Source organism: Eptesicus fuscus, chromosome 14, assembly GCF_027574615.1.
Source record: "Eptesicus fuscus isolate TK198812 chromosome 14, DD_ASM_mEF_20220401, whole genome shotgun sequence".
NCBI lineage: Eukaryota > Metazoa > Chordata > Mammalia > Chiroptera > Vespertilionidae > Eptesicus > Eptesicus fuscus.
This window is the reverse complement of record NC_072486.1, coordinates 66,125,661-66,148,965: the sequence shown is the minus strand read 5'-3', so window position 1 is coordinate 66,148,965 and position 23,305 is coordinate 66,125,661. Positions and strand designations below refer to the sequence as shown.

The window sequence follows — 23,305 nt, the reverse complement described above, 5'->3', positions numbered from 1 at the left end:
TATACTTTCCACAATTACTCTTCAAGTACTTTATTTTTCAGACAAAATGAACTTCAAATTCCTTGTAAAAATCCCGAAGTGCCCTATGTGCTTTTTTCATACACTGTGTTGCGTGAATTTATTCATGTCAAACCTAGCTCTATCACATCAGTGACCTTTAGCAAACCTCTTAAATTGTCTCAGGTTTTTCAACTGTAAAAGGGGAGTAACAATAAGAATCTAATACACTAGGGTTTTGTGAGGATTAAATGAGATAATACATTAAAAATACTCTTACAAGTGGTATAATTACATGTAATCTTTAAGGGCTCACACATTCAGAAAGTCCCTTCTCTCCAATGCCTTCTCAGATCCCCACAACTACAAGTAATCTTCCCCTTTTGACCTCCGTATTCCACTGCACATTTTTATCTTCTCTCACAGCAACACTACTTTCTACCTTGTATGCCTTTTATTTTTAATATAACTTAAAAATAAAGAGTTTAATACACACCTCATATCCTTTCTCCCTTAAATAGCTTGTAGATAATATTACTCAAATTTCAACATGCCCTATTTCCTTGAATATGGAAGTAAAAAGTTATAGTGATATACTCAAAGTAAATAGTAGATTTACTTTGGTCCAGAATTTATCACAAATTGAAGATAATTTCGTAAGGGTTAATGTGATTCAACCAGCAGAATGTTCTGATTATTAAATTCGTTTCCTTAAGAAAGATGGAGTACCATATTTTCCAGCGTATAAGATGACTGGGCGTATAAGATTTTCCTGGGTTAAAAAGTCGTTTTATACGCCGGAAAATACAGTAGTCCAATATATCTAATCCATTATATCTAATCCCATCAATATAGTCCAATATACCGTATTTTCCGGCGTATAAAACGACTTTTTAACCCAGGAAAATCTTATACGCCCAGTCATCTTATACGCCTGAAAGTACGGTACATGAACCCCAAAACTCAGACTCTCCTTCCAGTCTTAGAAGAAATAAAGCAGTAAAAGATAAATCTGCAATTTCTAGTGTAACTAACTAAGAATCTTTCTTTAAAATTTTCTATAATTATACAAAAAACTCTAAAAATAGATAATGACATGTGAGTTAAATGTTAATTTGTTCACACATTAAACACTGAAGGCCTGATATATACTAAAGATCGTGCTAGAGCTATAGCAGGGAGAGAAGCTGGAGTCAAATAGGTAATTAAGTCAGTGTGATCAGTGCACTGACAGGTACTTTGGGAGCACACAGAGGAGCATCTAACCCAGAGGCATGCTGGGATGCGGTAGGGGTGAATAAAGTATGGGTTAGAGTAGGATTTCTCAACCTCAACAGTACTGACATATTGGGCTGGATAATTAATTCATTGTTGGGCGGGGGTGTCCCATGCATTAAAATATATTAAGCAGCGTATCTGGTCTCTATCCACTAGATTATACAGACAGTCCTCAGGTTATGTCGGACTCGACATCATTTCATGGTTACGTCGCCATCTCCCATTTATTTATTAAAAAAAAAAAAAGTTCTGTCATTTTGACGTATGTACATATGTGCTTTATGCTTTTTATTATTTATTTACCACAAGTAAAGGTCAGGAATTGTTATCTTTCTTTTAAAATTTTTTACTGTTTCACTTCATTACTGCTGTGTATGTGCTCCATGTGAGTGACCTAGATGCTTATGTAGGTGGGTTCCGACTTACGGCGAAAATCGAAAATTGCGTTACATTGCACCATAGGAATGAATCTCCAATGTATCCCAAAGACCTTCTGTATCTGTTATGTACATAGTACTCAATAAATGTTTGTTAAAACCTATGTATTTATTTTTGTTTTAATTGCTATATATTAAACCAAGAATGTCTGTAGTGATTTTGATATTAACTGGCTATTCAAATAAATAAGTGTGAACATACTACAGATCAGGAGTTTGTTTGGAATGTGGAACTCAAAGGGTGGGGAACATGAACCTTTGATAGTGTAAGATTAATTTTTATGCATGTATGTGTATTTTTCTAGAATAGGCTCTATAGTTATCATCACATTTTCATAAGGATGCAGGACTGCAAAATGGTTAAAACTGACACTATACTTTCCGTCCGAAAGACAAAACAGGCTGGACGCTTAATGTGTTAATCCCATTGTATTAAACTAGAGGCCCAGTGCACGAAATTCATGCACTTGGGGGGGGGGGGTGTCTCTCAGCCTGGCCTGTGCCCTCTTACAGTCCGGGATCCCTTGGGGGATGTCCGGCTGTTGTGGAGGCAGGAGAGGCTCCTGCCACTGCCACTGCGCTCGCCAGCCATGAGCCTGGCTTCTGGCTGAGCAGTGCTCCCCGTGAAAGTTTACTGACACCAGGGGGCAACTCCTGTGTTGAGCATCTGCCCCCTGGTGGTCAGTATGCATCACAGTGACCAGTCATTCCGCCATTTGGTCCATTTGCTTATTAGCCTTTTATTATATAGGACTAGAGGCCCGGTGCACGAAATTTGTGCATGGGGGGTGTCCCCCCTCAGCCCAGCCTGCACCCTCTCCAATCCAGGAATCCTTGGGGGATGTCCGACTGCTGGGTTAGGCCTGATCCCAGGAATCAGACCTAAACCAGCAATCAGACATCCCTCTCACAAATCTGGACTGCTGGCTCCTAATCGCTCACCTGCCTGCTTGCCTGGTCGCCCCTGCTTCTGCATGCTGACCTGATTGCCCCTCACTGCCCCCACTGCCGGCCTAATCACCCCCAACTGCCCCCCCTGATGGCCTGGGCAACCCCCAGCCAGCCTGGTCTCCCCTAACTGCCACCCCCCGCCAGTCTAGTCGCCTTTTACTGCTCCCCCTTGCTGGCCTAGTCGCCCCTCACTGCCCTCCTGCCAGCCTAATCGCCACCAACTGCCCCCCCAGCTGGCCTGGTCACTCCCAACTGCACCTCCCGCTGCCAGCCTGGTCGCCCCACATGCCCCCTCCCCTGCCAACCTGGTCACCCCACACAGTGTGCTGTTCAGTCATTTGGTCATCCCTCAGTAACCCCCCTGCCGGCCTGGTTGCCCCCCGCAGCCTGCTCGTTCAGTTGTTTGTTTGTCCCTCACTAACTCCCCTGCTGGCCTGGTCGTAGGCAGCCATCTTGTGAGGGTGTGAGGGTCAATTTGCATATCAGCGCTTTATTATATAGGATTACTGATAGAGAATTTACTCCTGCCAATTTGCTCATTGTTTTCAGTCTGTCTTGTAGCTCTTTTGTCCCTTGTTTCCTGTTATAGTCTTCCTTGTGTTTCACCTTATTCCTTTCTCATTTTCTTTTGTGTGTCATCTATAGGTATTTTCTCTGTGGTTACCAAAAGTTTACATAAAACCACTTATAGTTATAATAATCTATCTTAAGCTGATAAAAAATAAACTTCAATCACATACAAAAACTCTACACTTTTACTCCCCCACATACACACTTTACATTATTGATGCCACAATTTATATCTTTTAATATTGTGTATCCATTAACTAATGTTTACTGATAATTATTTTTTATACTTTTGCTTTTTAGCTTCTAGGCTAGAATTAAAAGTGATTTACATATCACTGCTACAATATAATAGTATTTTATATTTATCTATATTTATGTTTTATAGATGTTTTTATACTTTCATGTGCTGTCATATTGCTGTTCAGCATCTTTTTCATCTAAAGACCACATTTATTTTATAATTAAAAATAGCAAAAAAAAAAAAAAATACATGAGTGTTGGTTGGCAATTATAAATATGACTTGAGCTTCTAAGGCAGGATACTGACGCTATATTCCTGAAACCAATAAAGCAGTGCCAGTCTATTACATTCTTGACCAATTTTAATACCTACCAGTTCCTTTGCTTAGATATGGAGGCTTAAAGAACTTCACAACACCATAGACATTGACAACCATGCCACCTTTGAGTTCATTCAGCGGTGTGTACATATAACGTGTTGCTGGAACCTGAAGAAAGACAGTAAATAAGTCAATATTAAGTATTTACATTTTAGAATCATATTATGATCAAAGATGAGTCATCTAACCACATTTCTTTTCTTTTGAGTGTCTGAAAAGAGGCTGAAGCTTGAAAAAGGAAATGTTCAGCTTAAAAGGTTGCAATATAAACCACTAGTATTAATTTATCTTAGGAATCACTTTGATCATAAATGGTATAATTTGTACACAATTCTAAGAAATGACATTTAAAAGATTCTGGTTCTGGTTTTTAACCCTAAGTAATATCATTTCAGAACTTGTGGGAAATAGATTTTATTTTGGCCTAAATAAAGCCAGGTTTTAATTACAAATGTGTAAAGACATTAAAAATGGTAATGAGCAATGAAATTTTCTGAAATAACTGTATATAAGTTTAGAAAGAAAAGGGAAAGTGATTCCCAAGGATAAGTCTACATATTTGTCAAACAATCCATAAAAGAGTTCAAACATCTGGTCCTATTACCCACCCAATATACTATCTTAAGAAATATCTCCCTAATGTATAGATGAATGACAATATCTATTTTGGTCATCTAAGTAATGTACTTGTTAATTCATAGCCAACAAACAACTTAACTATAATCTGGCTTTCCATGTAAATAAGCCAGTATATATGTATGCAGAGCAGCTAAGTTATACCCTAATAGTTCAGAATACCTGGGTTTTCTGAACAACCATTTTCCTCAAGTTTAGAGGCTCCTTTGTTTACTTCTGCCTTATTTATGGGTTCATGGATGCATCAAATATTTGAACCTAATCTATTTATACCAATTCTGAGAAATACTAATATTTGGGATTAATTTACTTTTTTTAAACAAAGTACATTAATCCTTTAATTGGTTATACTTTCCCTAAATCAAAAATTCATATTATACCATTATAGAATTATTCAGAATTTAAAACCTGTACCTAGTAGTTATTGTCAACTAGAAACAAAATCTCTGAACTCTGTCTGTCCACTAGAAACTAAGGGCTTAAGAACATAGAACACAAATTTTGTATTAAACTTTATCAATATACTAGAGGCCCAGTGCACAACATTTGTGCACTGGGGTGAGGTCTCTCAGCCCAGCCTGCGTCCTCTTGCAGTGTGGGACCCCTCGGGGGATGTCCGCCTGCTGTGGAGGCAGGAGAGGCTCCCGCCACTGCTACTGTGCTCACCAGCCGTGAGCCCGGCTTCTGGCTGAGCAGTGCTCCCCCTCACCCCCGTGGGAGCGCACTGACCACCAGCGGACAGCTCCTGCATTGAGCGTCTGCCCCCTGGTGGTCAGTGCACATCATAGTGACCAGTTGTTCTGCCGTTCAGTGGATTTGTATATTAGCCTTTTATTATATAGGATTAGCTTCTTTCCAGTTTCACTCAGCTACAAGAAGCTCACCTATAAAAAATGGGAACCTTCCTATTGCTATGATAACAAAGTTTTATTAAATACTGAAAGTGAGAAAAAAAGAAGAGCAAAATGTCTGACAAGTCTAATAAATTACTTCTAATTACATAATTCAACACATAATAATCTGTTTAAATACAATATGATTAAAACACGAGAAATACAGTTGGCTGAGGTTTAAAAGTAGTAGAAATCCCAATGTCTTCACATAAATAAAAGTTTTTTCCTTTTCAGTTTTCTTATGCATGTAGCTTAGAGAAAATATCAGCAGATCTTCCAGACAACAGAATAACCAGGTATTAATTACTAGGTAAATATATACCTTGAATGGAACATCAGATATCAAAAAAGTAAAGATTATGATTTCCCACTGTATCAAATACTACTTCAAAATCAGATTATAAATATACATATATATTCATGTGTGTATCTATAGTTGTGTATATGTGGGTGTACGTACATGTTCTAAATTAAAGTAAATATCACCTTACCAAAGACATTGACTCTGTAGAAAAATGTATTACAGCTTTAACATAAACCTGAAAAAAAACACAAAACAGAAAGGGTTTATTTGTATACAACAACTTCAATGAGATTACAGACCTTTAATTGTAGTAAAACTACACACTTAAACTGTATATAATATTCAAATGCATCACAGTGGCATAAAGTTATGGCTTTTAAATTAACAGTGACATGTGCAAAGTAGTCTAAGCTAAGCTTCAGTCTACTTCATTAATTTTAATACCACAGGACAACTTCTAGCCCAGTAATGCCCTGTGCATACTACAGAGAAACAGGCAGATGTTGGCCTGTAAGCACATGGCTTGACCCAACTCTACATGACAGCTTTCCTCAAACAGGTAGTCTGCAAGTGTGTGTGTGGGGGGGCTGGAGATGGGTCTGGAGGAGGGGAAAAGTGAAGACAAACAGAATGAGCACCTTCATAAAAGAATAAAATGGGAGGAAATCAGTTTTACCTAAAAAGGGATACTTGATCAACTTAAAAGTGCAATTCAATAGATCATTAAAGAGGCTGACAATATAATTGCAAAGAATAAGATGAAGTCTGGAGTGCCTGTGGAGTTTCAACATTTTCATCAATAAGTAACCATCTTTAAGGGATTTTTCTTTTCTACCTGGAGTCATCCTACCTAATAAAAGAGTAATATGCAAATTACCCTAACTCCACTACACCCACAAGCCATGCCCACAAGCCACACCCACCAGCCAATTAGGAGCAGATATGCAAATAAACCCAACCAAGATGGCTACAGCCACAGAGAGAAAGGTTTCCCAGGCAACAGAGGAAGCCAAGCTTTCTGCCTGCCCTTGCAGGCCTAAGCCTCCACTCAAGCTACAAATTTTCAATTACAGAAGGTAAACAAATTCAAACAGAAATGGCAGCAGCCACGCAGCTGTAGAGAGCAGGCCAGGGTTGCCCCCGGCAATGGAGGAAGCAAAGCTTTCCGCACACCCTGGCCGGCCCAGGCCTCCGCTTAAGGCTACAAAGTTTCAATTATAGAAGGTGAATTAACCCCAACAGAAATGGCTGCCAGCCATGGAGTGAGCAGGAGGCTTTGCTCTGCTCCAGGCTACAAAGTTTCAATTGTAGAAGGTAAACAAATTCCGGATACCAGGGCCTCCGCTTGGGTCACCAGGGGGCGTGGCTGGCCTGCAAACCACCACAGGCCCCTTGCTCAGGCCGCCCCACGCCCCAAGGGAACCCCCATCCTGATCTGGGACACCCTTCAAGGCAAACTAGCTGGCCCCCACCTGTGCACCAGGCCTCTATCCTATCTAATAAAAGAGTAATATACAGATTGACCATCACTCCAACACACAATATGGCTTCCCCCATGTGATCAAAGATCCTGCCCCCATGTGGACACAAGATGGCCACCACAAGATGGCGAGCAGGGGAGGGCAGTTGGGAGGCACCCGGCCTGCATGGGAGGGCAGTTGGAGGCGATCAACCCTGCAGGGGAGGGCAGTTAGGGGTGAACAGGCTGGCAGAGGAGGGAAGTTGGGGGCAAACAGGCTGGCAGGGGAGCAGTTAGGCATCAATCAGGCTGGCAGCGGAGTGGTTAGGGGGTGATCAGGCTGGCAGGCAGGAGGGGTTAGGGGCAATCAGGAAGGCAGGCAGGCGAGCAGTTGGGAGCCAGCAGTCCTGGATTGTGAGAGGGATGTCCGACTGCCCGTTTAGGCCCGATCCCAGGCAGTCGGACATCCCTCGAGGGATCCCAAATTGGAGAGGGTACAGGCTGGGCTGAGGGACACCTGCCCTCCGTGCACAAATTTTGTGCACTGGGCCTCTAGTCTAAACATAAAGTCAGAAAAAAAATTCTATTTTTAAAACTTAAAATATTAAATTAAAATAATTCAGTCAGACTAAATTGCAGATTTATAGAAGCACTACTTCTATTCCATCACCTTACCTCATTAAAAAACTATAACATGAGCAGAGACTAAAAGTTACACACTTACATAAACAGTTGACTTGAAGTCCTCAAGTGCTTTCAAAAACAAGCCATGTTCACCATCTTTGCTTGTCGTAGGTGAAGACAAAACAATAAAACCAGCCACTGCAATGGTGTCCTACATTAAAAAAAAAAAAGTTTCCATTATCAAAATATCTATCATTTTAAAATTTTTTATTATTTATAAACAGGAATCATTGCTATAAAATGGAAACTGGTTAGCTGGACTTGTTTAATTCTTTCTGAATGTAAGACTAAGCCTACCACCTCCTCTAAAAGGGTATCAACAGTGTAGCCATAGATGATATTACATCCCACTTCAGAGACCAAGAAAACACGATTTATAAATCATTTGGAAATTTTTATTTATTTAATGGGACTTCAAAAATCAATGTTTATCTCAATTTATGTCAATAAGTTTGTACAAATAAGCAAAATGAAGACAAAACACATGATCCAACAGTATTATGAGTGGAATTTAAATGAATCAATCTGAGACTTAAGACATCTCAGTACAAAAACTCCACATTGTTTCAAAGCTAATATATGTGCCTATAAATTCAGGGTATGAGACATAAGACATTCCCATCTATAAATTATTACGGTTTATAATAGCAGTAAGAAGTCACTCTACATTTAGTCCTGCCTACCTTATTCTACAGTTAATTTTTCTTATTTTCCAAATACTAAAACATACATACTCAACAAGTTCTGTCTTGTTGCATTATATATATTTTATTATCCTAATTTTAGCACCCAAATCTTTAAATAAAAAAATTCCTGGGCTTTTGGCAGCTTCCTTCAATAATCTTAATCTCTACCAAGTAGAAGCCTTTTGTATAGAAGGCTTTAGCTTTGCACATACAAAGTCTGGTTTCAATTCCCAGGCTTCTATATTTGGATCCATTAACTAGGCTGTGAGCATCCTGAAGACAGGGTCCTGCTTTGTATTTACAGGGTTTGGCACACAGAAGGCCCTCCATAAATAGTTTGTGAGTCAATGAAAGGATCTTATATTGTCTTTCTAAAACCTCTAGTCCTATCCAGATATTTCAACTCTGCAAAACTTCTTTTTTTTCTTCTTCAGGTGATTGCCAAACAATTGTGTCTATCCTGATAATGCTAATAATCTCAACTCTTTATAGTTAAATGGGAGAAAATGTTCCCTCTTACTCTATGTTTCCACCATGTTTTAAAGGGGAATAAAATAAACAGTAAGATTGCTTCTGGAACAAATTACTTTTACAAACTGAAAAATATGCAATGCTTTCAATTTATTATCTCAGACCAGTATGCTCTGATTTAAATGAAAAATTAAGATTTTAGTAAAAGATTTAAAGTTTAATCAAACTCTCTTGGCTCTGAGAGAAACCTTCAACCCTCTTCAGCATGGAAGCAGTTAAGAGGCCACCGACACCCCCTTTCCCTGAAAGAATTCAGAGCCAAGATCCTTGAGGGGATGTGTTAGGCAGATAGACAGACATGAGCAGAGTAAGGACAACGGGCCAATTGGAGGAGAAATGGGTGGGCCAACATGTGCTTTTTACCACTCCAACTGCTCTGAAGCCAGCAATGAACCTGTGTGGACTCTCTCTCCCTCTCCCTTCCTCTAAGAAATCAAACAGGTTTTAGAACAGGTAATGAAGATAGAATCAGTGAGGAACACACACCCCTGCGCACAAATTTCGTGCACTGGGCCTCTAGTGAACATATATTTGAATATAACTACATTAGAGGCCCTCAGGGATCTCATTCCAACCGACCTTGCATACTTTATCTCTATACAGTTCCATTCAATACTACACACATCGGATTCTTTTACACACCTACTGCTTTTCCACATATATTCTTTGCTTATTCTGAGGCCCCACAATAAATAGAATTTTTCTCCTTTGCAAATACCTGACCCTATTGATCTTTTAAAGTTGGGGCTATAAATGCTTCTTCCCAGTGAGGTCTAGAGTAGACTTTTGTCACTCTTCCAGAAAAATAATTATTGTCTGAACTCTCCTATGCAGCTTTCAATATTTTTCATTTTGTTTGTTATTTGTAAACTTTACTTATTGTTTTAATGCCCTTAAAACTCTGTAAGATCCTTGGGACTTCCCTAGCTGGTTTGGCTCAGTGGATAGAGCATCGGCCTGCAGACTGAAGGGTCCCAGGTTCGATTCCAGCAAGGGCACGTGTCTGGGTTGTGGGCTCGATCCCCAGTAGGGGGTGTGCAGGAGGCAGCCAATCAGTGATTCTCTCTCATCACTGATGTTTCTATCTCTTTCCCTCTCCCTTCCACTCTGAAATCAATAAAAATAAAAATATGTTTTTAAAAATCCTTGGGACTAAGAAGAATGTACTATCTGTATAACCCATACTAGTGACTGGCAGAGGCTTCTTTTCTGTTCATAGTCAGTGCTCAACAAATAGCTGTTGAATAAATTAATTAATACTGGTAAAAACTGAATTACAGACCTAAACAAACAAGAAAAAAAAAACTGGTTCTTAGGATTCAGTTCCCATAAATTTACAAATCACAATGGCTTTTAAATTAATTCACATACACAAAGGATAAGAAATATAAGTATACAATAGGCAGTATTTGTATTATAAACATCATTAGATTGAGTTAAAAATTAGATTTAATATGCATTATTTTAAGTTCTAAGCTTCTGAGAAAAGCACACTGAAGCTGTTCAAACAAGAATGGGAATTATATAGTTCAATGTCAAGAGTATATTCTGTGATATCAGAGTAGATGTTTTCTCAATCTGCTAAAAAAGTATTAGGAAACCAGCCTGAGAAGAATGCCATGCTACTAAAAGTGATAAGGCTTTATCAATATACTAGAGGCCCGGTGCATGAAATTCGTGCACGGGGGGGAAGGGGTCCCCCTCAGCACAGCCTGCACCCTCTCGCAATTTGGGACCCCTCGGGAGATGTCCGACTGCCTGTTTAGGCCCGATCCCGCAGGCAGTCGGACATCACTCTCACAATCTGGGACTGCTGGCTCCTAACTGCTCGGCTGCCTGCATGCCTGATCGCCCCTCAACCACCCACCTGCCTGCCTGATCTCCCCTAACCACTCTGCCTGCCTGCCTGATCACCCCTAACTGCTCGCCTGCCTGACTGATCGCCCCTGCCATGGCGGCTTCATCCAGAAGGACGTCTGGAATGACATCCGGAAGGTTATTCAGATGTCCGGTCTAATTATCATATTACACTTTTATTATTATAGATGTGCATGAATATTATAAAATATGAAAACATTATCTGGTCTAACTGAACTCTTTGAACTAACATGATACTCATATATCAGCAAATGGAGCTTTTCCCATTTGTGTCTGTACTACCCTGTCACAGTGCCTTAGAAAGAGTAAGCCCTTGTCATTAAACAATTTCCTGTTTAGGTTAGCTTATAGGAATATTTCTACAGCAAAGCAATCGCAGAGAAAATGAATGAAATCACTACAGGTCTTTTTAACATTAATAGTGTTCTTGAAAAATCAAGAATTAAAAGGCAAAAAATCAGATAACTTATTTCCACATTAAAAAATATGGTTTTCACATACTTCCTAATAAAGAATGCATTCAGCAATGAATAAAAAGCAAATAGATAAATTCAATAACAAAAATGTAAACAAGACCAGTGTATTAATTTGCTAATTTTCAACAGACGATAAATTAAAAATTCTCAGGCACTTTTAGTGAGGAGGGACAGGACACAGACAATATGAAACAACTAATAACCACCCAACAAAAACACTTATCTGACTTTAACAGGCATTAAGTACTTTTTACTACAATGATCTTGCAAGTCGTGTTAGGTTATCATATTTTAAAAGAGAGAAAGTACAAGAATCTGACATCACTGATAGTGTAGTGATTGACAGAAAATGTTTTTCTAATATAAAAGGTATATTTCATGAGTATGAGCATGTTTTTGGATTATGTAACACCAAGGACATAATTGGTATTTATGTAATATCACAAAAACCAAAATCTTAAAATGGCCCTCAAATCACTATATAATCTGACTAGAGGCCTGTTGCATGAAAATTCATGCACTGGAAGGGGGGGTCCCTCAGCCCGGCCTTGCCCCCTCTCACAGTCCGGGAGCTCTCAGGGCAGGAGGTGACCCCACTGATCAGGGGAAGGCAATGCCCCATCACACCTCTGCTGCTGCCACCGCCGGCAGCGCAAGCCTCGGCCAGCCCTGGTTACCTGAGCCTTGGACCGGCCCTGGGCGGCTGCGGAGCTGAGGGGACTGGGGGACTCTGGAGGCAGGCACGCGGGGCAGAGGGGACTGGGTGCCACCATCTTGTGGCTGTGGGCGCTGCCATCTTTGAAGGCGTGGCAGTCAATTAGTATATTCCATCCTTATTGGCTGTGGGTGCCATCTTTGAGGGCGGGACAGTCAATTAGCATATTCCCTCCTTATTGGCTATGGGCGCTGCCATCTTTGTGATGGCATGAGGGTCAATTAGTATATTCCCTCTTTATTAGATAGAATGTCCACCCATCTCACTAGCTACACATTGTGTCTCTCACTCTGGAATTCCACCTTCTCATACTTCTTTAGCATTTCAGGATCCTCACTCAGGGCCTGCACAGTAAATACACTGTTCTTCCTTACTGATCCACTCTCATAGTACCCCTGCTCTCATTCTTTCTGCTACTTTTCTCATTCTGCTACTCAATCTTCTCAGTTTCATATTATATCTGGATAAAATAATTAATTCCATAATATTTAATTCCACTCTTCTCCATTAAACACTGTTCAATAATGGCAAGGTCCATAATTGCCTTATACAGTTAAGTCTCTGACACTTAGCATAGTAGAGGACAGAAAACATTCAACAAATGTTTAGACAACCAAATGCATTACCAAACATATGAATGTAAATATAAATAGAGAATACCTGTATTAAGTCTTCAACAAGCTGAACATACTACCAACCTTACTTCATAGCATCTTAGCATTGTAGAAATGGAAAAGGCCCTTCATTTTTCAGAAAATAAGAGCCAAAAAGGATAAATGAGTAGCCTAAGGTCACATACAGCTAATTAATTATAGATCAACACAAAAATCCAGATCTCCTGACTTCCAAGACAGGCACTACTCTACTTCTTCTCTCACAACAAAATCTTACAGGAATGAGACAAATTGATTAATAAAGGTCTACTTTTGACAGTTGTAATAAAATATTTTTAAAACTTTCAAAATACTTTGGAAAGTCTTTCCTCGTATTTTATACCTACATATTAAATGTTCAAACTCCCTTTAAATAAAAGCTAAACCTGGAGAAAAAGAGAACAGGGGGTCTCATACTGAGGGTGGTAAAATGAGGACACACATATCCCAGCAAAATGCATCATTAGTCCAGCAAAGCAAAAACTAAACTTTTGTTAAAAATTCTTTTTTAATGTTTTAAGATATTTGTTGTATTCAAATACAGAGCTAACCTTAAGGGCACAAGCACAAAACAAATAAAGGGGCAGGAATCAAAACAGAAAATTCACTGTTTTGTGCAGTAAGTTTTACCTTTGATTTGCAATCATCTTTAACCTTAATACTATAAGCTCTGAATTAAATAGCCTACTTAGGCCTCCCAAATGACCCGCATTTGTGGATTTTAAACCAGAAAGAATTTAAAGTAGACTGTGACCTCAGTCTTCTCACCCTTGTATTTTAAAAAGGAGAAATCTTACTTACCATTGTTAACATCCTCTATTACCTGACAAGTACTAATTAGATAGTATAGTTCTATTCTATTCTAATATCTATTTTTAAAATTTCAATAGAAGAAAACACTTTTCACATGTTAGGTAAAATACTAATATCTAATATATAGTATATATTTTGCAGATGCATTATACATGATTCGCTAAATCATTATATTATAACCTTTAATATTATTTCTCAAATAAAAATTTAATATTAGAATCTTAAAGGATAAAGATGGAAATGTATTTAAAATATAAGCAAACAGATCCCTAACATTCAAAAACATGTAATTATTTCAAAATCCTCTTCTAAGATATCCAAGATATATTGTGAAAAAAAAAAGCAATTTATAAAATATGGATAGATGAAGTCATTTGGTAAAATATATATGGATACAAAATTATGCATATATAGTTATCCATATGTATACACACATATTTATAAAAGCTGAAAGGATACCCCAAAAAAAAAAAAAAAAGAGAGAGAGAGAGAGAGCAGTACAATGGGCGAGGCAATGGGAATGTGTTCAGAGGTAGCGGGGCAGTGTCTGCTTTTCTGGTTATACCTTTGCATATTGCTTGAATGTTTTCAAAACTATGACCACATAAGAACAATCCTTAAACTAAATATTTTCAAGACCTAATTCAAGTCCACTATATCTCCCTGAGACAGGAAAAAAATACATTTGTGGAGATAAGTTTCTCCACTTACTACAAGTTCTATAGCAAATCTTAGGCTTAGAATGGTTATTTTCAGAACAGTACTAATAACCATCACCACAGGGGATTAATAAAGGTAAATATGTTTGTCAAATAATAAACATATGGAAGCACTTTGCAATTTGTGAAATTCCATACAAATGTAATACAATATTCTTAGTAAAAGATTAGAAAAAAAGATGTCATATGTCAAAGATTAGTAATAGAATATTTTTAGTAAAAGATTAGAAAAAACTGGTTAAACTGTCTAGTTGGTGTGACTCAGTGGTTGAGCATCAACCTATGAACCAGGAGGTCACAGTTTAATTACTCTAGCTAGAACTTCCAATACAATGTTGAGTAGCAGTGGAGAAAGTGAGCATCCTATGTCTTATTCCTAATCTTAGGGGAAATGCTTTCAATCTTTTGTCTTATTCCTAATCTTAGGGGAAATGCTTTCACTGAGTATGATGTTAGTTGTGAATTTTTCATAAATGTTCTTTATAATGTTGAGGAAGTTCCCTTCTATTCCTAGTTTTCTAAGTGTTTTGATTATGAACAGGTGTAGGATTTTATGAAATGACTTTTCTGCATCAATTAAGATGATCATTTCCTTTTTTCCTTTGTTCTATTAATGTGATGTATTGCAATGATTGATTTTCTTATCTTGCACTCCTAGGATAAATCCCATTTGGTCTGTGTGTCTACTCCTTTAATATACTGCTGGGTTAGTTTTGATAGCATTTTGATGAGGATTTAGCAGGCATGTATTTTTAAAACAATTATAAGAAAATATTATAGCCCTTGCCAGTGAAGCCTGGTGGTTAGAGTGTCAGCCTGCTAACTAAAGGGATGTGGGTTTAATTCTCAGTCAAGGGCATGTACTTGGGTTGTAGGTTTAATCCTTGGCCCTGGTTGGGAAGCATGTAGGAGGCAACCAATTGATGTGTCTCTCTCACATCAATATTTCTCCCTCTGTCTCCCTCTCTTCCAAAAATATACTCGGGTGAGGATTTAAAAAAAAAAAAAGAGAAAAAAAGAAAACATTACAAACATACAGAGAGCAACTGCTCATATTATTACTTAGTAAAAAAGAATTTTTTTTTGATTTGAGGGTAAATGTATATATCTTTAAGACATTCTACTGAACACTAAAAATTAAAGTGAAGAGGAAAAAATGTCCCTTTTTATGTCAATGCTGAGTTTTACTAATCTTAGGGTTGCTGCGATTTTAAAGATGTTGCTTCTTTAAGTATCATTCTTTTACATACCTGCAAATATGTAATGAATCTCTAAAAAGAAGTCTACAGGATGAATATAGCATCATCAATAATTCTAAACACACCTCTAAAATGATAAAGTAATATGAAAATATTTTACCCCTTCAGAGAAAACTTTTGCACAGTCCTTTGCTAATTTTCCAAAAAATAACACATTGATGGTGTTACTCTCCGAATCTGAATTTTCTTGTTCTGGAGAAAAACACACACAGAAAAACACTTATTCGATATAGCAGTTTTATACACACAAGAAAAGTGATGGCAACTACATTCTAAAAACAATAGTTATGCTCTGACCGGAGTGGCTCAGCTACTTGGGCATCGTCCTGTGCACCAAAGGATTGCTGGTTGCATTCTGGGATAGGGCACATACCCAGGTTGTGGGCTGGATCCCTGGTAGGGGGCATGCAGGAAGCAGCCAATAGATGTTAAGCTCTCTCCCTCTCTCTCCCTTCTCCTTACTGTCTCTCTAAAAATCAGTTAAAAATATTTGAAAAATAAAAACAATGTAATTATAAAGAATAATTAAAATGTTTACAATTCAATTTTGGTTTACTACTTTCATTTCAAAAACAATGAAGAGAATGCTACTGGGCACAAAAACAAAAACTATAACAAGTTTCAAGTAGAATATGTTCTATAAATTTCTGTAAACATCACATTAATATCACCTAATGACCACTTTCTATTTAATTTCCCATATTTATAATCAAAAGAAACTGAACAAGATATTAACTGTTCCATTTTTATACAATATAACAATATCACCCTGCAAATATTTACTTAACTTCTAGTAACTACCGTTTCTGGCATATTAAGTTTTAATTTAGACAAGTGTGGTCTTCTCCCTCAGCGCCCATATATCACAGAGTAAAAGAGCTGTGTAAAGACCAAGCTATCTGTAATGTTGAAAATAAAAATTACTTGGGTATAAGAAATAAACATTGTACAAGTCACCTCATTTGGATTTTAGAGGCTTTGGGAAAGAATCTCCCTATCTTCATTCTCTCGGAATCACTTCCTATAACCACTGCAGCAAGGCCGAATGCTAAGACTCAACTGTATCATCGTGTAAGAAAAATTGCGCTTCTGTGTGTATTTATCTGTGTGTGTACATTTATATACAAAGTTACCCATTTGTATATTACAGGAAAAAGTTAAATAGAAATGATCTTACATACCTTGTAGTCCAATCTCCAAAATCGGTGTTCTGTTTCCACCATAGGTTAGAGGAGAGATACGTGAAAGTTTTCCCTGAAATGAGAGAAAAAGAATTACATAGAAAAGTCAAACACCAAGATATAAGTAAAGATTGGAATCATTTTTTAAAGGCAATTGACTTTTATCTTTCAAGAAATCAAAGTACCATGTTTAAGTCAGTATTTTTAAGACATGAAAATGATTCATCTAGAGAAAAATGAGGGCCTAAAAATACTTTCGTTCATAAATTAATTTCTTTTTTGTTTGTTTTTTATTGTCTTAAGTTTTACATATGTCTCCTTTTTTCCCTGACTGGTCCCTCCCACAACCATTTCCACCCCTGAGGGCAAGCCCCCACCGCTCCAGTGTCTGTGTCCATTGGTTATGCTAATATGCATGCATACAAGTCCTTTGGTTGATCTCTAAATTCCCCACCGCGGCCATAAAGTAATTTATTAATCCTATTAGTTAAATATTACCAATTCCTCATTTTATATAAAGATGAACTAGCTCAACTTCAACTTTATTTTATCCTATAAAAACTGTTTTCTACTAAAGAAAAAGATTAAGAGTTTGCTCCTAGAAAGAAATTAAAACTTATTAAGAAAACATTTTAAAGTACAAAATGATAATCTCATAAATAAGGACAGTATAGACAAATCAATGGACTAAGGCACAAATACAGTTTAGTCTTTGTTCTGCTTCTGTAACTAAGCAGCCCTGTCAGTCAAAAAAGTTATTTAGTCAGAGTTTCAGAAAAATAAATTATTTAATCTGGATAGTTTTTAACCATTTCTTCTAGCTCTAAAATATAATGATTCTATGAGCAAATATATTGTAGGGCTCTTTGAAAACTTCCACACAGAAATATAATTGATTTAATAAAGTTTAAAAATAGATCCTATCATACATATCTCCTACACTAATATTCCAACTTTGATATAGCCAACAACAAAAAACAGCTATGTTCATAAATCAATCTTACTTAAAAGCATCAGAAAAAAAGAAAATATGACTATCAGCAGCACAAAATGATTCAAAGTAAAGGTAAATAGTTCCACTTAGGAGGTAGAAAGCTGGAAAGAATGAGAAAAAGTGGAACAATGAACAAATTCACAATTTTTCTTGACCCACCAGAGCTGAAAACAGAAAGCAACCAAACAGAAATCTAGGAAAAGAGAAGTACCTCCAATGAGAGATGAGAGGCAAGTATCTATATGGAGAATATTGATTAGAAGGGCAAAACCAAAATGTAGCCTTATTTCTCTTTCCTTTACTCTTGGGCTCTTTATACTAATAAGCCTCTCGCCTACATCCCATCATTTTCTCCTTAGTCATTAACTTAAAGGTGCAATAATGAAAATGAAAAATTCACTAAATATGCATAACAGAATATTGGATATGGCAGAAAAAAAGGTTCAGTGAACCTGAAGACAGATCAATAAAAATTACTCAATCTAAAAATCTCTCTCCTCACAAGAAAAGCTTTTTATTTTGACGTAGTCCCATTTGTTTATTTTCTCCTTAGTTTCTTTTGCCAAAAAAAGAAAACAATGCTGAAGAAAAAGAGAACTGTAGGACACCAGCAAATACCCTAACATACAAAGATATATGTAATTGACGTCCAGAAGGAGAAAAGAGCAATAATGTCAGAGGGAAAAAATTCCAAGGAACATCCTATATAATAAAAGTCCAGCGACCGAATAGCGGAATGACCAGAAAGACTGGTCGACCAGTTGCTATGATGTGTACTGACCACCAGGGGGTAGACGCTCAATGCAGGAGCTGCCCCTGGTGGTCAGTGCACTCCCACAGTGGGAGTGCCATTCAGCTGACCGGGATGAGCAGGTCCACAGCTACTCAGCTGACAGGGATGTGTGGCACTCCCATGGCGGGCCGATCCCCAGAGGCCATGTCCCCCACCAGTTCACAAATCCCGTGCACCGAGCCTCTAGTTAGCCAATAATTTCCCTAACTTGATGAAAAACATGACTTATGGATCCAAGTAGTTCAGTTACTAAGAAGCAGGAGAAATTCAAAGAAAAACCACACCTAGACGTACAACAGTCTAACTACTAAATACAAAAGATAACTATTCTGAGTTATGAACATTCTTACCTGTACATATTTCTTGCTATAATCACAACCTAGCTGTAGGGATCTGAAATCTATTTTGTGTAGTTTATTTAGTGGCTCAATTTCAGGCACCCCATTGACTTCTTTTATTAATTCCAGTGGCATATCAGATCTGCTTTACAGTGGCATATCAAATCTGCTGTCCAAAGCAAATTCAATCAGGGAAGTTGATATCTTGATGCTGAAAATACAGAGACCAGTTTTTTATACAAAATGTAGTCAATATCTGCTTTAAGCTTCTATGTCTTAGTTTTGCTTTTCTTTTTCTTTTAGTTAGTTGTCACTGTTGGCAGATGAGAGCTAGAGAATGGATTATGCTATAATTTTATTATAAGGATCAATATACACATTCTTCTAAATCATTGAAACTTAATCCCCTTCTATTTGCTTTTGTATTTTATTTTTTCTAAATTAAATCTTCATTGTTGAAAGTATTACATATGTCCCCTTCCTTTCCTCATTGACTCCTTCTAGCCTGCCCCCACCGCACACCCCAGGCCTACACCACCTGTGCCCATGGGTTATTCATATATGCTTACAAGTTCTTTGATCTCTTCCCACCCACTCATCCAGTCTCCCCCCATCTTTCCTGAGGTTCCACAGCCATTCCTATGCTTCTATGTCTCTGGATCTACCTTGTTCATCAGTTTATTTTGTCCATTAGATTCAACATATGAATGAGATCATGTGTTACTTGTTGTTCTTTGACTGGCTTATTTTGCTTAGCATAGTACTCTACAGGTCCCTCCATAATGTCTCAAAGGGTAAGAGATCCTTTTCAACAACTGTATAGTATTCCATGATATAAACGTACCATAGCTTATTTATCCACTCATCTACTGATGGGCACTTGGGCTGTTTCCAGATCTTAGCTATTGTAAATTGTGCTGCTATGAACATAGGGTGCACACATTCTTTCTGATTGGTGTTCTAGGTATCTTAGGATATATTCCTAGAAGTTGGATCATTTAGTCAAATGGGAGTTCAATTTTTGATATTTTGAGGAAACTCCACACTGTTCTCCACAGTGGTTGCACCAGTCTGCCTTCCCACCAGCAGTGTATTAGGGTTCCCTTTTCTCCACATCCTTGCCAACACTTGCCATTTGTTGATTTGTTTATGATAGCCATTCTGACAGGTGTATGAATTTTAAGTTGTATGAATTCCTTATATATTTTAGATATCTATATAAGATATATACACTGAGTGGCCAGATTATTATGATCTCTGAATGCATAATAATCTGGCCACTCAGTGTATATGCTATATAATAAAAGGCTAATATGCACATTGTCCCCTCGACCAGGAGTTCGACCAGCAGGCAGGCGGGCCAACTGCCCATGTCCCCTCCCCCTGGCCAGGTTGGCCGGAACCCACCCATGCACGAATTCATGCACCAGGCCTCTAATATATATATACACTGAGTGGCCAGATTATTATGCGTTCAGAGATTATAATAATCTGGCCACTCAGTGTATATAACCTTTATCTGAGATATCATTGCCAAATATGTCCTCCCATACAGTGGGCTACCTTTTCATTTTGTTGATGGTTTCTTTTGTTGTACAGAAGCTTTTTATTTTAACGTAGTCCCATTTGTTTATTTTCTCCTTAGTTTCTTTTGCCCTAGGAGATGTAAACATATTATATCTGTAAACATAGTGTTATGAGAGATGTCTGAGATTTTGCTGCCTATGGTTTCTTCTAAGATTTTTATGGTTTCACATCTTACATTTAAGTCTTTCATCCATGCTGAGTTTATTCTTGAGTCTGGTTTAAGTTGGTGGTCTAGTTTCATTTTTTTGCATGTATCTATCCAATTTTCCCAACGCCACTTACTGAAGATACTGTCTGGACTACAATGTATATTCGTGCCTCTTTTGTCAAATATTAATTGAGCATAATGGCTTGGGTAAGATTTATTCCAGGGATGCAAGGCTGGATCAATATTTGCAAATCAATAATGCATCACATAAAAAGATTGAAAGACAAAAATCACATGCTCATATCAACAGACGCAGAAAAAGCACTCGACAAAATCCAAGTCTCAGCAAAGTGTGAATAGAGAGATTATATCTAAACATAATAAAGGCCATATGTGACAAACCTAGAGCCAACATCATACTCAATGGACAAAAAACTAAAACCATTTCCCCTAAGAACAGGAACAAGACAGGGATATCGGCTTTCAGCACTCTTATTCAACACAGTACTGGAAATCCTAGCCACAGCGATCAGACAAGAAGAAGGAATAAAAGGCATCCGAATTGGGAAAGAGAAAGTAAAATTCTAGCTATTCACTGATGACATGATGTTGTACATAGAAAACCCTAAAGATTCCACCAAAAACTTCTATATTTAATAAATGAATTTGGCAATATAGCAAGATACAAAATTAACACCCAGAAAACAATGGCATTTTTATAAACCAATAATGAATTATCAGAAAGAGAAACTAAACAAATAGCCCCATTTATCATAGCAGCAACAACAACAAAAATAAGATACTTAGGAATGAACTTAACCAAGGAAGTAAAAGGCTTCTACTCCGAAAACTACAGGACATTGAAAAAAGAGATAGAGGAAGATATAAACAAGTAGAAGAATATACCATGTTCATGGATTGGTAGAATCAACATCATTAAAATGTCCATACTACCCAAAGCAATCTATAGATTCAATGCAATCCCCATTAAATACCAATGGCATATTTCACAGATCTAGAACCAATACTCCAAAATTTTATATGGAACCAAAAAAAGACCCCGAATACCTGCAGCAATCTTAAGAAATCACAATACCCGATATCAAGTCGTACCACAAAGCCGCTGTAATCAAAACAGCCTGGTACTGGCACAAGAACAGGCACATAGACCAACGGAACAGAACAGAGATTTTAGTTTTGTATTTTAAAAAGTACTTCTAAAGGTCAGTTTTAATATCTGTGAAAACGGAGCTCAGAATAGCCTTTACCACCATGCTTTACAAATGTGCAAGCTACTGGGCAAGGAAAGTTTTGGCTTCATTTTTTAAATCCCTTTGACAGTTTTAACCTTGCGTAGGCAAACGGTACTACCAAAAGCAAATTACTCCAGAATGTATCTGTTGCCTCCTCCCCGGCGCCCGTGTAGCAATCAAAAGAAATGACTGCTGACCTGATGTCAACGTGTGCATTGTAGGTGCAATCTTATTGCTCAAAACTCTTGGCTGGGACAGTGTCAACAGTCACAGTCGGGGGGTGCGCGCCACCCTTCCCCGCAGCCAGCAGCGCCCCGTGAGGGCGGGGACAGGGGTAACCCCACTCCCCAAGCCCCTGCGGGAGGCTGAGCACCGCAGGCTCACGACAGTGACGCGCACCCAGGGCTTCTCTGCAACAACTACGTCCCCTCTGGGTCCAAACGAAGCCAGCCTCTGTATTATGCCAGCTCAGGGCCCAACCCACCTCGGACCCACACCACAAACTCCAAACCCACTCGGAAATTCACTCACCGCGCTCCGGAGCAAAACTCGGCGTTTAGACCGGCGCGCCTGTGACGTCACTGCTCGCCGGCGGCGTAGCTCCCACGCATGCGTGCTGGGGCCCTGGGACTACGCCGTTTTCTCCCGCGGCCGCTGAAGACGCCGGGCGGTTCCCAGCGTGTCCGTTGCCCTGGGAGTCTAGCGGAACACGAAACGAGGCATGCGGCCCGCCGGCCGCGAGTTTGACATGCTTGGCCCTGAGACGGGTCGGGGGGGGCACGGGGAGGGGCCGACCGTAGAGTCCGCTTGGATTCCCGCCTCCCCTTAGCTCCGCCCCCGTCAGTTCCCGCGCTCCGGCCGGGGAGGCGGGAGCTGATTGTAATTCCTGTGACTAATTAAAAACCCTTCCCAGACGGATCAGGGATTCCGTTTGCTGGACTGGAAGCTTCGGTGGGCAGGGCACTTCTTTTAAACCTCCAGTTCTCCCACCCCCACCCCCAGCAATGGCCCAGGGGTACATGCTGCAAAGAAATCGTTCCAGCAGGAAGGCTGTGTGCAGACAGGCTTGATTGACCTCTTCGCTGGTCCAGAGGGCCATGATTTTGTGTCTAATTAATCATTGCTCACCGCAGACCCAAAGCGGGCCAGGTATTCCTGGAGCTGAAAGGACTTACTGGGGAGGGGCAGGAAGGAGTGCAACTCAGACCAGCATCCACCACTAGCCATGTGCCTGAAGCGGCCAGGCCACAGGAAGCTCTTCCAGGCAGGGGAAGAGCACCTTGGGGAGAGGGAAGTGCAACCAGAAAGTTCTGTTACAACCATCGAGTTCTTCCTGGAGGCCATGCAAAACTGGCCTGGGCTGGGAGAGTCCTCCCCCAGGCCCTGCACTTTCCGGCCTTGGTTAAGGTCTCTCATAAATTTTGACAAGATCCTGTTAAATGTGAATCCTCT

General features: G+C 38.9%; 1 protein-coding gene across 1 annotated transcript in view; it reads right to left on the bottom strand.

Annotated features, from left to right (window-relative positions):
• The window catches only part of POT1 (protection of telomeres 1), a 71,804-nt gene extending 49,196 nt beyond the window's left edge, over positions 1 to 22,608 (bottom strand). Inside the window, exons 1-7 of the mRNA XM_054726431.1 lie at positions 22,385 to 22,608; positions 18,878 to 19,076; positions 16,741 to 16,813; positions 15,660 to 15,751; positions 7,870 to 7,980; positions 5,874 to 5,921; positions 3,847 to 3,961 (exon numbers count right to left, since the gene is read on the bottom strand). Coding sequence (XP_054582406.1) covers positions 3,847 to 3,961; positions 5,874 to 5,921; positions 7,870 to 7,980; positions 15,660 to 15,751; positions 16,741 to 16,813; positions 18,878 to 19,000 — 562 coding nt within the window. The 5' untranslated portion in view covers positions 19,001 to 19,076; positions 22,385 to 22,608. The remainder of the gene's footprint in view (positions 1 to 3,846; positions 3,962 to 5,873; positions 5,922 to 7,869; positions 7,981 to 15,659; positions 15,752 to 16,740; positions 16,814 to 18,877; positions 19,077 to 22,384) is intronic.
• Between the last annotated feature and the right edge of the window lie 697 nt (positions 22,609 to 23,305).